Source organism: Malus domestica, chromosome 07, assembly GCF_042453785.1.
Source record: "Malus domestica chromosome 07, GDT2T_hap1".
Classification (NCBI taxonomy): Eukaryota; Viridiplantae; Streptophyta; class Magnoliopsida; order Rosales; family Rosaceae; genus Malus; species Malus domestica.
The window spans coordinates 36,293,238-36,310,616 of NC_091667.1; the positions used below are offsets into that span (position 1 = coordinate 36,293,238).

General features: G+C 38.8%; 5 protein-coding genes across 6 annotated transcripts; 3 read left to right on the forward strand and 2 right to left on the reverse strand.

Annotated features, from left to right (window-relative positions):
* Positions 1–1,357: 1,357 nt before the first annotated feature.
* On the reverse strand, positions 1,358–2,647 carry LOC139197844 (putative uncharacterized protein YER190C-A). Its single transcript, XM_070825840.1, has 7 exons — positions 2,643–2,647; positions 2,413–2,488; positions 2,303–2,321; positions 2,106–2,243; positions 1,799–1,894; positions 1,471–1,698; positions 1,358–1,365 (listed from the first exon to the last, which is right to left on the reverse strand). The coding sequence occupies exons 1-7, from the start codon at positions 2,645–2,647 to the stop codon at positions 1,358–1,360; spliced, it is 570 nt and encodes a 189-aa protein (XP_070681941.1).
* A 183-nt stretch (positions 2,648–2,830) lies between these two features.
* LOC103439969 (large ribosomal subunit protein uL6) lies at positions 2,831–6,823 on the forward strand. The gene is made up of 3 exons (XM_008378623.4): positions 2,831–5,472; positions 6,303–6,425; positions 6,551–6,823. Exons 1-3 carry the CDS (start codon positions 5,098–5,100, stop codon positions 6,635–6,637), a joined length of 585 nt encoding a protein of 194 aa, XP_008376845.1. The 5' UTR covers positions 2,831–5,097; the 3' UTR covers positions 6,638–6,823.
* A 145-nt stretch (positions 6,824–6,968) lies between these two features.
* On the forward strand, positions 6,969–11,238 carry LOC103439970 (uncharacterized). 2 transcript variants are annotated; one of them, XM_008378624.4, is made up of 9 exons: positions 6,969–8,243; positions 8,401–8,647; positions 8,740–8,889; positions 9,183–9,240; positions 9,335–9,427; positions 9,625–9,690; positions 9,808–9,899; positions 10,615–10,674; positions 10,781–11,238. In XM_008378624.4, the coding sequence occupies exons 1-9, from the start codon at positions 8,023–8,025 to the stop codon at positions 11,018–11,020; spliced, it is 1,227 nt and encodes a 408-aa protein (XP_008376846.1). In that variant the 5' UTR covers positions 6,969–8,022; the 3' UTR covers positions 11,021–11,238. The 2 variants fall into 2 exon arrangements, with proteins under 2 accessions (XP_008376846.1, XP_008376848.1); XM_008378626.4 differs by having other exon boundaries at positions 7,429–8,243; positions 8,404–8,647.
* Positions 11,239–13,188: 1,950 nt separating this feature from the next.
* On the forward strand, positions 13,189–15,396 carry LOC103410338 (UNC93-like protein 1). The gene is made up of 2 exons (XM_008349055.4): positions 13,189–14,817; positions 14,978–15,396. The coding sequence occupies exons 1-2, from the start codon at positions 13,661–13,663 to the stop codon at positions 15,207–15,209; spliced, it is 1,389 nt and encodes a 462-aa protein (XP_008347277.1). The 5' UTR covers positions 13,189–13,660; the 3' UTR covers positions 15,210–15,396.
* Positions 15,397–15,962: 566 nt separating this feature from the next.
* Positions 15,963–16,469, reverse strand: LOC103410400 (uncharacterized). Its single transcript, XM_008349103.1, has one exon. The coding sequence runs from the start codon at positions 16,467–16,469 to the stop codon at positions 15,963–15,965; it is 507 nt and encodes a 168-aa protein (XP_008347325.1).
* Positions 16,470–17,379: the final 910 nt, after the last annotated feature.

A 17,379-nucleotide genomic window follows, 5' to 3' on the forward strand; every position in this document is an offset into this window, starting at 1 on the left:
CATGTATCTTTTGGGAGGATTTGATTTCCACCCTCCAAAAATAAATACCTTTGCGCGCATTATTCGCGGTTTGCAATTTGACCCTCAATGGATCCCAAAAGGTTCTTTCTTTTTGCTTGTAACCAACGCGACCTCTCCCCCTCTTGCCTTCTTTGCTTGGCCTCTTCCTCAAGTTCCTGTCGCTTTTGGATTTTACAAGTTTTGCAACTCTAATTTTTTTTTTCTTTTCAAAAATATCACTATTGGAAATTTTATTCAAAAGGGTTTAGAAAAAAGATATAAATCCGGGTGTATCGAACAACGATTTTTAACGAATGATTTGACGGATTTAGAGAGATTCTATATTTTATATTAGGATTTGACAAATCCTCTCCTGATAAATTTTGAGTTAATTTACTTAAAATCTCAATCGAATGCATTCCTAAGTACTTAATGAAAAAAATGCCTTTGTTTAATTGAAAGGAATATTCGTAATCTTTTTTATCGAATAAGATTTATGTGTTGGTATCTGAATGCTATAATAGGCACATATTTATATTGAAGGTGCCCAAATTAGTATTCAATTACCGATATTCTACTCAAATTAAGATCTTAAAGTCAAAAACCAAAAATATAGCGTATGATCATAATTAAAATATACATCTTTAATAATTATTTAGTGGAAAATTTGAGGTGGTGGCCCCAAAGAGGGAGGAGGCATATAGCTACGTGAGTGAAAAAAATATATATATAAACAATGGGATCGACTGCATGCGAAGAACTTTGCTATCAGGTTGCTTTCGGCCATCCATGGCGTGCGGTGTGACATTGTTTGTAGCTAGTCATATGGAGGTTAAGTCTCCCAACTCCCAATACTTATTGCAACAAGCAACTTACCATATGGCCCTGGTGGCGGCACAAAATGGAAACGATTTATTTTTGCACATCTCATTATCTTTTTGAACGCATCTGCTTATTTATGCTTTTTGATTATTTTTTATATATTTAATAAGAGATAAAATAAAAGTGTGCCGGATGAAATGGCACATAAAAATTACTATCCAAAAGAAAAAACCATAAAAATAAGAATTTAAACATTATACGTAATGCAGATATTGTGCCTCCTTTGTTTCTTGTCGCATCTAAAGGTACTTGAAGTTATTGATTTTAACGGACATCATGAGACATAGTATGAGTTGAATATCAGAGTGTGCAACGAACAAGACTAACAAATAATAAGAATATTGTTAAACAAACTGAGAATGCCGAAACGGCTACAAAACCCTAAGAGACTACATTATGGCTAACTTGTTCTCTAATGAATAACAAAGCACCTCATTTATAATAAACTAACCCTAATCTCTAACAAAACCTAATTCTAATGAGCTAAGCCCATAAAACCAAACATTCAAATAAACCAAAATACTAATATTTTCCAACACCCCCCCCCCCCGTCAAACTTATGGCGGTACACGACATGAGTTTGCCAACAAGCAGATGTGGATGCAAGCCTCCAAATTCCAATGTCAATGTCGATGCCGATGCCAATACCGATGCCGATGCCGATACCGATGCCGATGCCGATGCTGATGCCAATACCAAAGCCGATGCTGATGCCAATACCAAAGCCAATGTCAATGCCAATGCCGATGCCGATGCCGATGCCAATGCCAATACCAATGTCGATGCCGATGCTGATGCCAATACCGATGCTAACTTCTGAACAAACAAACAAAAAATTCAATGCCAATGACAATACAAATGCCGATGCCGATGTTGATGCCGATACCGATACCTATGCCGATGCCGATGCCAATACCGATGCTGATGCTGATGCCAATACCAAAGCCAATGCCGATGCCGATGCCAATACCGATGCCGATACCGATGCTGATGTCAATACCGATGCCAACTTCTGAACAAACAAATAAAAAATCCAACCAAATTTTTTTTTCCTTTGTAGCAATACAGACTTGCGGATACTCCTGCAGGCTGCGGTGTTCAAAGGTGTAGAAGCAGAGTCACGGGACAAAAAACGAACGAACAATTTTTTTTCTTCTTGCAAACAATCAATACCAACTAACAATCTGAACATGAACGACTACGGAAACGAGCAATGCAAATACTGATACTGATGCCAATACCAATGTCGATGTTGATGTTGATACCGATGCCGATGCTAATACCGATGCCGATGCTGATGCCAAAACCAAAGCCGATGCCAATGCCAATGCCGATGCTGATGCCAATACCGATGCCAACTTCTGAACAAACAAACAAAAAATCCAACCAAATTTTTTTTTTCCTTTGTAGCAATACAGACTTGCGGATACTCCTGCATGCTGCAGTGTTCAAAGGTGCAGAAGCAGAGTCACAAGATAAAAAACGAACGAACAATTTTTTTCTTCTTGCAAACAATCAATACCAACTAACAATCTGAACATGAACGACAACGGAAACAAGCAAATAGATACCAACCCGAAGCAGATTAAATCCCGAAGGATCAAACCTGCTCTGATACCAAGTTGAATATCAGAGTGTGCAACGAACAAGACTAACAAATAATAAGAATATTGTTAAACAAACTGAGAATGCCGAAACGGCTACAAAACCCTAAGAGACTACATTGTGACTAACTTGTTCTCTAATGAATAACAAAGCACCCCATTTATAATAAACTAACCCTAATCTTTAACAAAACCTAATTCTAACGAGCTTAGCCCATAAAACCAAACATTCAAATAAACCAAAATACTAATATTTTCCAACAGTATGCACTAATGCGTTGGTCTTGAAGAAGTTATTAATTACACTCCATAAGTTTCAAACGAAGGAGGTTTGGGAAGAATACTTTTTTAGCTTCCCAAACGATCAAAACATTGTGAAATAGTCGTTTGTTCGTCGGAGTTAGGCCATGCTTGAAGCTCAAGAGTCAAAACTCAGCTCTAATTAAATACATAATAAGTAAGTTTACGTACAGATGAAGATGATCAGCAGATGAAGATGGTTGTTGCTTGTATCCTTGTTTATTTACTACGAGATAACTTCTGCCTCATTTGTTAATTAATAGAGGTAAGAATTTAAATTCATCACTATATATGTTTGAATACTATATACCTACGTCTTGCTACTACGAATTGTCCAACTTTGGCTAGTCATTTAATTGCTAGCTGCCTGCCAAGAATTTTGTTGGAGGAGCCATGGATGTTACTGAGGAGAAAGATGAGCAGAGATGGAAAAACAGAAACAACCTTCTGCAAGATTTGCCTGAAGGCTGAAGATGTTTGTGGTGTTTTTGCAGGTAGTGTGTATATGTGTTGTCAAGCACAAACAAAGACCCGATAGTTTCGAAATGATAAGAGTCTGTGCTTGGAACGGTACGGAGGAGTGAGTTTACTGTTACATTAATTCTTGCATATATATTTTCCTTGAGAAGGCAGACATATTTATATATCTGTTCCAACCCATGGCCTGACTTGACCTAATGACCGGTGAACAAGGCGTGCAACGTTGCTTTCAATCACGATGATTTCGGCCATGGCATGGCATGGCATGGCATCCTTATGCCTTCGGCCATGGCATGACATCCTTTGTAGCTAGTCAGTCATATGGTTAAACCTTCTAGACTTATTGTGGCGGCGGAAAGATCAAAACAAAACAAAGGGTGGAGTTTGAAAGTTAAAAAGATGTGAGATGTTACGATATGCAACCTAGTGTTAATTCTAGGCATCAGACATGACCTAAATTTGTGCAGTATGTATCGCCTACTTGTAGTAAACAAGGCTATTTTTAATTGGGCTTTTCGAAATCCAACACAAGGTTAGTTAGGGCTTTTAAACCCGAGATTCATGACCACTATTTTAATTCAATTTTTAGAATTTATTATTAAGAGTAGAAAGAGTTTGGAACTATTACATTAGTTTGGGGATAATAAGTTTCGAATCCGAGATGCATGATGAGTAAAAACCTAACACTCTAGCTACTAAGATATTGAACCACATGCAGAGAAAGAAAATTGTGTTGTGGTTTAATTAAGGAGAAGTGCAAGCAACCTTTGTATTTGGATCTTTTTACTTCTCCAAATGTCATGTTTTTGCACAAAAAATACCTTTAAAGCTTTTGGCTAGATATTAAAGATGAAAACTAGAAACTATAATTTCAAAGAAAAGTCTTGTTTTTTGTTTAAAAATATTACGTGTCATGTAAAAAAAGTTATAAAAAAATCCAAATATAAAGGTTACTAACATCTTTCTTTCTTATTAATTTCTTATGAGCTTTCACTAAATTTTTTAATTGGTTATCTTGTTTCTTCTTTTTGATAAAACTATACTTTAAAATGTTTTAATCTACGAGGTGAGAGCATCTCCAAATGAGATGTCAAATTTTGAACATAAAATTTAAATTTGATAGCCTATGTGGCATTTTGACATCTTTTAAAGTTTTATTGTCCATCGGATATGTCAAATTAAATTATTATTTTATTATATTATAAAATAAATGATTAAATTAATAAAAACTTAATAAAAGACATTTAATAATTATGAAATCCGAACCGTTCACCATTTATTTTTAACAAGAGGGGACTGTTCACTTACCTTGATTGAACAAAAGGGAAAGGGTCAACAACAACATTAATTACAATGATGATTAAACCAATAAAAATTAATAAAAGCCATTAATAATTAATTTTGAAGCTGCTGTCAAATTTGACAGCAACTCTCTTGCTGCCAATCCATGTCATCGCCACATAAGATTTGACATTTTGGTTGGAGAATATTAGTGTGATCTTTTTTTACTGTTATAACTTATGTGGATATTTTGACATTTCCTTTAGAGATGTTTTGATGGGGCGATCCTTGGTCCTGGCCAACTATTACTATTTTTGAAAAAGCCCAAAACCTTTACCATAATTTGAAAATCAAGCCCAGGTCCATATCACTTTCATTCTCTGGGCTACGATCGGCAAGGCCTGGCCCATACAAGATTAAGTCTTAGGGGTTTAACATCCTATATAAACATTTCACAAGACGTTAGGGTTCCCTGTCTCGCCCAAATCACACACGCACCAACCGGAGCCGCAGTGCGAGAGAGAGAGAAACAACCAGAGCAGCAGCGGAGATGAAGACCATCCTCTCCTCCGAGACCATGGACATCCCCGACGGTGTCAAGATCAAGGTTCACGCCAAGATCATCGAGGTCGAAGGCCCTCGCGGGAAGCTCGTCCGCAACTTCAAGCACTTGAACCTGGACTTTCAGCTCGTCACCGACGAGGAGACCGGAAAGCGGAAGCTGAAGGTGGAGGCCTGGTTCGGCACCCGCAAAACTAGCGCCGCCATCCGCACCGCCCTCTCCCACGTCGGAAATCTCATCACCGGCGTCACCAAGGGGTACCGCTACAAGATGCGTTTCGTGTATGCTCATTTTCCCATCAATGCCTCCATCACTAATGAGGCCAAGGCGATCGAGATCCGTAACTTTTTGGGTGAAAAGAAGGTACCCTTTTGCACCATTTTGCCAGATTTTAACTGGGTTTGATTTGTTTTTGTGGTTATTTGAGTTTGATTTTGATGTTTGTTGTGCATTTTTGGGTTTTGTTCAGCTCAATGATTTGTCTCAACTGTTTGATTTGTGAATGTATGTGAGATTTCATTGCCATTTTAGGCTGAGATTTATTATTATTTTCCTGTTGATGTTGCAGAATTGCACAAGGTATCGTGATGCCATGCGCTTTTTTCTTTCTTTCTCGTTTTGAATTCAGAGTGGGCATGATTGGAGTGATTACAATTCCTTACTTTTGTTCGACCGTATACATAGTTGCATGTTATGCATAAGGTGGCATTAGATATAGTAGTCCTCGCTGTCATTGGTGTAATGTAGTCCTTGCAGATGACTTATGTAATTAATCCTTAAAAGATTGCATATTGACATTTTCTATTGTAATGGACACCAGAAGAATGAATCTCTCCTATCGTTGTTGTAGAAATGTGTCGGTTTCTGGTTCCGATTGCTTGATTCGTGTTTTATGTTATGTCCACGGGATGGTCCAGTTAGCTTTCTACCATTTACATTCATTTTTCTGCTAAAATTTGGTGATTTTCACCGTCTTTGAACGCAATAAGATGTTCGAAATTACTTCATTGGATTATAAAGAGCCGAATGACATGGTTTGTGATTTATGAGAAGTGAAAAGTTTGATTGCAGATTGATGTCGTAGGTTAGGTTGAACTGTTTGTACCTTTGAACCATGAAACAACTTTTTGTATTTGGTAATGTTGTGCTTTCTAGTCCATTCGTCTTGATGATTGGTCTGCTTGCTCAATCAGGTGAGGAAGGTGGATATGCTTGACGGTGTTAATATCACCCGATCTGAGAAGGTCAAGGATGAGCTTATCTTGGATGGAAATGATATCGAGCTTGTTTCTCGGTCTTGTGCCCTGATCAACCAGGTCCCTCTCTCTCTCTCTCTCCCGCTATTGATCTGGCTTTTATCTCTCGTTATGCAGACAATATGTATCATGGAAAATGCTGCGCTCGCTTGCTGATACCTTATTTATCGTATTTGTTTCGACAGAAATGCCATGTCAAGAACAAGGATATCAGGAAGTTTCTTGATGGTATCTATGTGAGCGAGAGGGGAACCATCGTTACAGACGAATGAAGAGTGTTTGTTTTTGCGTACTTTCGGAATGTAGTTTAATTTCCTCGTGGAATTGGCTAGTCATCATTCCTTTTGTTCGAGAGTTCATGTGGGCAAATTTTAAAAGTTTGGTTGACTTTGGATCGATAAATTTTGTCTTCAAAAGCAATATTTCATTAGGTTTTGGTTTTCTGTTAGACCAAAATATATCGGGTGTCAAATTTTGTGCCTGCAACTTAATTATCTTTAGTTATTTGGATGCAATGGAGTTGAAAATTTTAAACTAAATTTGCAAATCAAATGAAGTGTCGTTAATATAAAATAAGCACGTTAATTAAAGTTTAAGTAATAATTTAATTATTAATAATTATATTATTTGGTTTGTAAATTTTGATTTAAAAACTTAGTTGCTCTAACATTATTTTAGATATAATTCTATTTTTCTTGATTATTGGATTAAGTCCTGTGACTCATTGTCCACTTCAAATAATTTTTATTATACTGTGTTACATATTTTACCTATTTACATGTCTCAAAATTGTTATAATTTATCTCATTAATTGTGTGATCTCAATAGATTTTCGTTCATACTCCTACACTCTTTGGTTTTTTTAGTCCATTATATTCTTTAAATCATTTGATTGAAGTCGGAAATTGAGAAAGATGTAAGAAGTAAAAATGAATGTATATAGCACTATTCAAAATTTAGCATCCTATCTTTTGATTTGTACGATTTATTCCAAATAAATGAATATCGTACTTTTTCTAAAAAAAAAAAAAATTCAAATGATATTGTATTCAATTTGAAACTAGCTGAATTTTTGGGACCTTGATTTAGGAGAAAACATGGTTCGGTAAGTATCATAATGCAATTGTTAGATTTCAAGTTTCTAACTAATATAACTGCTCATTTTAGATTTTACCGATAACACACCAAACAATTGTCAAAATACAATTAATTAGATTTTAAGTTTCCAATTAACTGTATTAATACATTTGGTGTGTACGAACCTTGTTTTCGATGCACTCAAAATACCCAAAAATGTATTGGTAATTTTCGGGTAATGCTGTCGGGTTTTGGGCAAGCAAATTTCAGGTAAATGCCGCAATTATATCTGAAAACCAAAAGTAAAAATTTTAAAATAAAATGAGAGGAATTTTTTTTTTAAAGTTAAATAATAAATTTTGTTAAATTAAATATTAAATCGAACCTCCAGAAGAGAAAAATAGCTGAATTATATTTTGTGAGAGAAAATAAGCCGCGAGTGAGTAGTCAGATCAGATTTGATTCTCCAACATGACAAGAAGGGCTTTATAAAAACCCTTCGTCTCCTTCGTCTTCGCCTCTGTAAAACCGCCCATTGAAATTCTTACTACCACCACGGAAATCCGCAACAGCGAAGAAGATGAGTATGTTCAAGCTGAATTCCCTCAATTCGCTGCGAGCTCTGAGGCACCTCCACGCCTCCCAATCCGCCGGCCTCAGAGCGCTCACCACCTGCTCGTCATTAATCCTCAAACAGTCGACCCCACTTCTCTCTCCGTCTTCGTCTCCGTCTCCGTCTGCGTTCGCACCGTCGCACAATCTGCTTGCCGTTCGAAACTACCGGAGCAGCCGCGATCTAAGGTAATTTACTCTTTTGCGTGCATTGGCTTGGTGTGTTATCGGTAAAATCAGAAATGACTTGCAGATTTGATTTGGGTTTTGCGTGTTTGTGGTTTTTGAAATTACGGGTCCGGCGAGTTTGTGCGTCTCGGTGAGTTACTCCGGGTTTTATGTGTAGAAGCTATGGGATTACGCCTCCCAGGAATTGGGGCATTCGGATTGTGCCTGAGAAGAAGGCCTTTGTGATTGAGCGGTTCGGAAAGTACATCAAGACTCTGCCGTCTGGAATCCATTTCTTGATTCCGTTTGTGGATAGGATTGCTTATGTGCATTCCTTGAAAGAAGAGGTCATCAATGTTCTTGACCAGTCCGCCATTACCAAGGACAATGTCGCCCTTATGATTGATGGTGTGCTTTATGTTAGGGTAATATCACATTCCTGAATTGGGATTGTGCGCCGTGTTTCATTACTGGGTCACTGAGAGCTTCTTTTTTATTATTTCTTGTGTGGGTGCAGATTGTGGATCCTATGCTGGCCTCCTATGGTGTTGACAATCCTATTAATGCAGCTATTCAGCTTGCACAGACTACCATGCGTATTGCAATCGGGAAAATCACTCTTGACAAGACATTTGAGGAAAGAGAATCCCTCAATGATGAGATAGTGGTATGTTAATCTCCTTTTTTGCTTCTAATAACTGTAACGATTAAAACTCTGGAAAGACTTGTTCTTGTTTGAAGTAATAATGTTGGTTTGAGTCTCTGACAAGAGTGTTTTGTCCCGTATTTTTATGATTTTATGTGATAATTTTCTGGTAACAAGAAAATATCTGATGGGGGCGATGCTTTAAGATTGTCTAGACTTGTTATTAAAGATTGTTTCAGCAGCTTAATGACCTCATTTTCCTTGTAAGCTAACATTTTAGGTTAAGAAATAATATGAGTGGCATCATTCTGCAGACAATTCTCAACAAGGCTGCATCAGCATGGGGGTTGGAGTGCCTCCGCTATGAAATAAGTAATAGATCCCTTTTGCAAGTGTTTTGTCTGATACTATTTGTTATTTTCTTCAGAAATCTTTTCTAAATGTTTGACCGTTCCTACTTGTGTAGAGGACATAACTCCTCCTCGTGCGGTGAGGGAAGCTATGGAGATGCAAGCAGAAGCAGAACGAAAAAAGAGAGCTCAAATTCTTGAGTCTGAGGGTACAGACCTCCACGTCTGTTTGATATTTCAGTTATACATGGTGCAAGTGAAACGCTGTAGTTAGACTTAGGCCCTAGGATCGCAAACAGATGATGGCTTTCTTTTTGAATTTGTGGACTTCCTTTACCTGAAGTATTTTTAGTTACTCTGTAAAGTAGGAATATGCACTGGCAGAAACTAATGTGTTTTTTCACAGGAGAAAGGCAGGCCAACATAAACATCGCAGATGGAAAGAAGAGTGCTATAATTTTAGCGGCAGAAGGTAGATAAAGTTCTGATATAATCTAGTCCCAGTAGTGTGCAATAATATATTGTGGACATTTGATGTTTGTGGTCCTTTAGTCATACTTCCGTTGAATTCTCCATTCTCTTTTTACAGGAGAAGCGCAATCCATTCTTGCTAAAGCAAATGCAACATCTAGAGGAATTTCCCTTGTGTCAAAGTCTCTCAATGAAAGTGGGGGTGCAGAGGTGAGTTCTTAAATTCCCTTCATTGTGCTTGTTTTGAAATAGGCAGACTTGTTTTCTTATAAAAAAAAAGCAATTAATGCATAGAATATTCAAGCAGGGGATTCCAAACTACACCTTCAGCTACAAGTAATGTTAATGTTTAATAAAAGGTGTATAATTGGAAAAATAATTTCTTCCTCAGAGATTTGCAACATCTTCATGCAGCAATCACAGAGCAACTAACTTTCCTATGTTTTACACATTCACATTCCCATCTTTGCAGTTCTTTCTAACCCTTCAGGATTACTAGATATTTTCAAGTCCAACACATCACACTTGTCAGCCGCTACAATGATTATACTGTTATTTTCATATAAGTATGTAATATCATGTGGTTACCCCTCCTGTATCTTGTCAAATAGGCTTCCTATTATTTTGAAAAAATATTGCAACACTGCGGGCTCTTTATCTTGGTTATTGGGATTTTGGGATCTTTATCTTTGTTTGTTTGTTTATTCCTTGTATGGACTTTTAACTGGCTACTGTTTTTTCTTTTTCATTCTGATTTACTGTTACTTTGCCCGTCCCCCATAAATCCTATGTGCATTGCATCTTCTAGAGGCAAGAGTTTTTCCTTATAAGCAATGATCATGTGGTATACAGCTTTTATGAAACTCTTTTTCACGTGCTTTGTACGTGTGGAGGAAAGCAACTAATATTATGGTCTGATTTGCAGGCAGCTGCTTTGAAAATTGCTGAGCAGTACGTTGGTGCCTTTGGTAATATCGCTAAACAGGTGAAAACCAAACCGTCTAACTTTGGATAACATATATGCTGCGTCTAACGAATGCTTAGTTGATTGATAAAGTATTTTGCCTTCTTTTTCGTGAACGGTTTTGCAGGGCACAACAGTGTTGCTTCCTAGTGCTTCAAATAATCCTGCTGCCATGATCTCTCAAGCCTTAAGTATCTACAAAAGCTTGGTTAACAATCCTTCCACCCTTGGATCAACTGGAGGCACGCACAGTGATGATGCTTCATCAGAAGGATCTGATGGTGTTCGAATGATCGAGGAAACAACTAATCAAGATAATGCAAAGGAATCAGGATTTTCGCTTCAGAACCGCAAGAAAGGAGCATAGAGTTTGACTTCTCTCAATTGTTCGCCAATTCAACTAGTTACTGGGCTCTTCCACACCAGACATTTTTCACCGTAGGATGCTTTCGTCGTTGTTTTAGCCGAAAGGTAGGACGTGTCCACTTAATATGAGCTGTGATTAACTAAAAGGGTGTCAGATTTTTGCAATGAGAGTGATAGATGCCAAATCATATAAAGGAATTGAATTTTTTTGGGTTGGAACTCACCATTTTGCAAATTGTCGTCTTATTGTTCTTTCATCCAGTTCAGAGGTGAATGTTTAAGGTGGATCAGGTTTTCCTTTGGGCCGTTGTGTTTCAGAGGCCCCCCTGCTTGTCGTGTTTTTGCTGGTAGATGCTTGGGTTGGGCTGTCTAAATCCTACTTTGTGTTTTTAGGACAGTTTTTTTTTTTTTTTTTTATTTTATTTTTTTTTTTTTATTTTTTTTATTTTGAACAAACGATAGTATATATACTAAGAAAGTGGGGGAAGTGAGCTAAGTCTTACAATGAGTTTGCTAATAATGTGGAAGACTTTTCATTTACAAGTGAAGAGAAATATCACTAGACCGTAGTACTAAGTAGTTTTAGGACATGTTAAGACTTTTAAAGAGTAGCCACTCGAGCAATGCTTGAGCTGTTCTTGAGAGGCTTCGGTGGAGGTTTTAGTGTCGCTCCAGGGGCCTCGAAAGGGCTTGAGCATTGCTCCTGGATCATCTTATTAGGTTTTCATTATATTATACTAATACATGACCACACATAAAGTGAAATATTTTACTTTTATTTTTTAAATTGAAGCGTCGTAATCGGGGGAGCATAATCCCTTGTGTTTCCAGTTTGATTTGTTGAATCCAAATGTTGACTTTTAGATACATGGTCCCCAGATTTCAACTTGATATTTGATGCGTTTGTCTTCTCTTGTTGTAGGTTAAGGGTCGTGGTGTTTTGTTTTCATCTAATTAGGATCTCATCCACTTCCAAAAACTACAACAAAAAATGGTGTAGAGCCAAATCCTATCATCTTGAAATCTACATCATCCCTTTATCCTTTCTCTAACGCTATTATTGATAGAGAGATTTTTTAGTATGCCTGAAACACAGGATGGTACACCACATAAGCTTTGACGAAACAATATTCCAAGTTAGTCATCCTGTCACACAACAATATAATATTTTATAGGCTTAAGTGGATTAATAGTCTCCTTGTGAGCCTCATGTGCCAATAATTAATGGAGAGTTGACGAAATTTTCAATTTTGGGTATAAATCTAACAGACTTCACCATAATGACTTAAATCCTTGTGTTTTTTTTTGTTTTTTTGTTTACCACATGAGCTATCTTCCAACTACCATGTTGCCACGGAAACTAATAATCCTATTAGGCCTATTATATTATAACATTATCGTTGTATGTAAGTCTCTTCAGACGAGCTTACATACAACAATGCAGGGGCAAATGGGTCTTTAACACTGAACAAGATTATGAAAGTTGCTTGCCGGCCGGCCGGCCGTCTAATGAGCTAATAATGCCACATGCGTTTGAAGGTTTTGTCAAACCAAACTTAACTTTTCTGTGACGTATGCCAAAAAAGTCGAAAACAACAACGCCACTCTTAATTAACAATTACTCGAATATCTACGCCTGCAAATTAGATATAAAACCAAGTTATATTAATTATTGGATCATTTGATGTTACGGAAAAACAAGAGAAGGGTTGTATGTTACACACATGAGAATAATTAAGTTGGTTACAACAACGTTTTGCACCAAAGAAATAATATACTGTTAATGTAGCGTCCAGTATCAATGAAATAGAATTATGTTTAATATTGTACTCATGTGTATTTATTTCATTAGCACTCCCCATATCTAAGTTGTTTTTGCTCTTCACACTTTGTCTCTCTTTTCTTGTACCATGGTATGTCTTGTTACTGAAAGAAAAGCAACAAGTGTTGTTGAAACCTAATCACAAATAAACAAGTGTCCAATCATAATTTCTAATTTTAATTATACAAACACGTGTCTATTTGTAATTAATTTTTCAACAGCACTTGCTACTCTTCTTTCAGCACCTAAGCAGGATTTTATGGACCATATAGCCATTTCCACACAGGAATTAAAATACAAGATTCCTTTCCACCTATAATCTAACAAGTGATTGAAAATTTGAATCTGACTGATTCCTTGACCCCATAAAAAATTTCTTATTTTAGTAATATTTTTATTTCTTTTATGCAGTTTCATATCCCGTCCCGTTGGGATTATGGGTTTATAATCCGACCTTTCTCCAGCGCCATTCTCACACCCCGCTGGATTCTGAAATCCCAGAAAAAGCCTGGACTCTAGAAATTGTCATTTGCTATGCACTTTGTCCAATCCAAGAGTCTTTGTCCGTTTTGAGCCTTGCAATTAGTCCTGGACTATATCATCCCTAGCTAAATCCATCTGCTATTCACAATCACGTATTGTCAGTTCATCACACTCTTTACCCGTAATTTCAGATCCTTCCACTCTCCACTCAAATCCCGTTTTTCGTAAATTAGATTAGTTTAGAATATCGCTCGAAAAAAAGGGTTTGGCTTCCAAAAGGGAGGAGCTTTATAATCGAATTGTCAAAAAGTCGTTAAATTTATCATCTGGGATTCGATGGGTTTCGAAGGAGTGGAAGAATCGGGAGGGACGGAGGTGCCCCAGTCGAAGTTCAGGTACAACTCGCCGTTTGTCCAAGTGAGTCTGATCGGATTCGTCTGTTTCTGCTGCCCTGGCATGTTCAACGCCCTCTCCGGCATGGGCGGCGGAGGCCAGGTCGATCCGACCGCCTCCAACAACGCCTCCACCGCCCTCTACACCACCTTCGCCGTCTTCGGTATCCTCGGCGGCGGCATCTACAACATCCTCGGCCCCCGCCTCACCCTCCTCTCCGCCTGCTCCACCTACGTCCTATACGCCGGCTCATTCCTCTACTATAACCACCATAAGCACCAGGCTTTTGCTGTTGTTGCCGGAGCAATCCTCGGAATCGGCGCTGGCCTCCTCTGGGTCGGTCAAGGTGCCATCATGACGTCATACCCTCCCCCGAATCGAAAGGGGACGTACATCTCGCTTTTCTGGAGCATTTTCAACATGGGCGGCGTCATCGGAGGACTAATCCCCTTTGTTCTTAATTACCACCGGAGCGAAGCGGCGTCCGTCAACGATGCAACTTACATCGGGTTCATGATTTTCATGTCCATCGGGACTCTTTTGACCCTCGCTATCCTGCCCCCCAGCAAAGTTGTCCGGGACGACGGGACTAAGTGTACGGACATTCAGTACTCAAATGTCACAACTGAGGCCATTGAGATTGTCAAGCTGTTTATAAATTGGAAAATGCTTCTTATAGTGCCGGCAGCTTGGTCGAGCAATTTTTTCTACACCTACCAATTCAACAATGTCAACAAGATTATGTTTAATCTGAGGACCAGAGGATTCAACAATGTGTTCTACTGGGGAGCGCAGATGTTGGGGTCCGTCGTGATTGGACACATCATGGATTTCAGCTTCAAGAGTAGGAGGATGAGGGGTTTCGCTGGCATTTCTGTGGTTGGTGTCATCGGGACTGCCATTTGGATTGGCGGACTTGCCAACCAGCTCAACTACTCTCGCGGCGATTTGCCAGAGAAGTTGGATTTTAAGGACTCGGGATCTGCTTTCGCAGGACCATTCGTGTTGTATTTCAGCTTCGGGTTGCTTGATGCCATGTTCCAGAGCATGGTTTACTGGATCATTGGAGCCTTGGCGGATGACTCTGAAATTCTGAGCAGGTAACGTGCCTCGGTTCTCAAGTTTTAATCTCAGTGATCTTTGTGCATTTAGGCCATTTTCCGCGCGCGTGATTGGATTGGACTGGATACTCCAATCCGCGCACGAGACTTGGCCTTAAACTGTGATGCTAAATACGTGTTTTGTGCATGTATTTTACAGGTACGTTGGATTCTACAAGGGAATACAGAGTGCAGGGGCAGCAGTTGCTTGGCAAGTCGACACGCGCAAGGCGTCTTTCCTCGCCCAATTGGTTACGAATTTCGCGCTCAACACCGTGAGCTATCCGTTGCTAGTGGTTCTGATATTGCTGGCTGTGAAGGATGAAGGCAAGACTGATGTGGAGGAATTTACAATGGAGAAGGTTGCTGAGCCTGCAGCGTCAGGAAAGTGATCATAATGGTCGTCAGCTTAATTAGCATATCGAATTTGCCATAATCCATCCGAATATTTGTCTTAATTACGTTCACACGATCAAATCTTCATGCTTCAGTGTAATGAAAATGCTAGTGTAATTGATGTATCATGTTCAAATTGTCAAAGTATTTTACAGATTTATCGAAGTTCATGTTTTGATAAAATTTCCTTTAATTTTGGAATGATTAGTTCTTGATCATGATTGTCTATTAGTTTCATGCCGGATTCTTTCATGCTTAAAAATTCAATGATCTCCGGCTTTCAAACGGCCCCTAAGGGAATGAATATTGGATTTGGAGTAGGTCAGTTGCCCCGTTGCACTTGAGTTTGAAACCGACCAGAATAGTTTGGAATATCACCAGAGAATGAATATTAACGTCTTCTTTTGACTAGAATAGTTTTTAATACCAACGAAGGATGGATATTGACGTCTTTTTTTCTTTTTCCATGTAAAGTTTGTAACACAACAGGATATGTAACACAAATTTTGATTGATCTACAGAAGGAAATGGCGGTCCTAATTAACATTTTTTGTGACAAAATTTATTTTTAAAACATACATGATTAATAAATAATTCTGGCATATACATATAAATGAATTAAAATATAGGATTTTCACTACTTAATATATAATTCTGGCACATACACATAAACTTCATGGCTTTAGGGTTCTTGTATTTTGGGATACATTAATTAATATAAAGCTGGATTGGAAGCGCATGCAATGCGATCAAACAATAACAAGAGGTGCATCCTTAGCCTTGTCCTCTGCCGCGGCCGGAGCTGCTGCCTTTGCTACATCCTCCTCCGTGGCCTTTGGATTGATCTCCACCGCTGGCTCCTCTTCTTTCGCCTTCCGTGCAGGCTCCTCTTCTTTCGCCTTCCGTGCAGGCTCCTCCACCAGCTCTTTCCCCTTGGTCTCCTTCACAGCCTCAACGAGATTAATCTCCGCCAGTTGCTTGGCAACAACTTCGGCTTGATCCTTTTCAGTTGCTACCACATCAGCCTCGGCCGCAGCCTCAGCCTCCTTCTCCTTTGGCTTTGAGAGGTCTACCAAAGGTGCTTCAGTGGTGGTCTCCTCTTGTTTCGCATCCTGGTTGGTAGTGGCGGTGGTGGTTGTAGTAGTGGCCTCACCCTCCTGAGGGCCATCAGCCTTCTTGGGGCTGGTGGTCTCGCTAGGGAGGGTCTCTGGGCGAGGGGTGTCGAACTCCTTTGGCTTGCTCGCACAGCCTCCCATGATTTGATTCGGTTGATGGGACGAGTGAGCGAGTTTTGGAGTTGGACGTCGGGGTCCGGGATATTAGGTATTAATTTATCAAAGGAGAGGAGGGGCGGTGTTTGAGGCTGAGGGAAAATGATTAAGGACAGAATGGGTTCATATAGTGGAACAAGAGGTCTTATGTTTAGGAGAAATTGTTGGTCATCAGCCTGGCAATTACCTGCATTTTCAAACCCGACAACTCTACTTCTGTTTCTCCTCCGATTTTCTTGCTGGGAAATTAGAGGAGGTGGTCTTCCAGTTCGTTATTACAGTTGGTCGTTTTCAAATTTTGTGCGGCTGTCCCCTTCGCCCCGTGTCTCTTGTTCCCAAAATTTAGAGCAACAACCCCTTCAAAAAATAAAATAAAATACCAATTAACTATACTAATTACTAAAAGTGAAACTATTAAGCAAAATGTGTGGAAGCTAGACTTGTGGTCAGAATGAGGTTGAAATGTTTCCGTGAGTCTTTTCGGTCTCCGAAATGGGTGGATAATCTTGACTTGCCACTAATTGTTTCCCTTAAGAAATAAAAATAAAAACTATTAAGCAAAACTATAAACATATGGTTCTTTCCTTGCGGATCAAGCCACGTAATTTTCAAATGGGTGATCGAATGGGTTAAACCCGCGACAAATGTAGCCATTTCATATTTCGTTCTGATTAGATGGTATATCTTTTTATTTTTTTTTTGTTGAAATTTGAATATTATTAAATACGAATCGAAATGTTTACATCAAATGCCAGAGTATTAAACAACCACTCTGGTTCAAAACCATCCCAAGTATGACTACCCCCCACACGCGTGACATAAGAAGCCACAAGATGCGTAGCCTCATTACAGGCACGAGGAGTATATAAGAACTTAATAGCGTCAAATTGTTGCT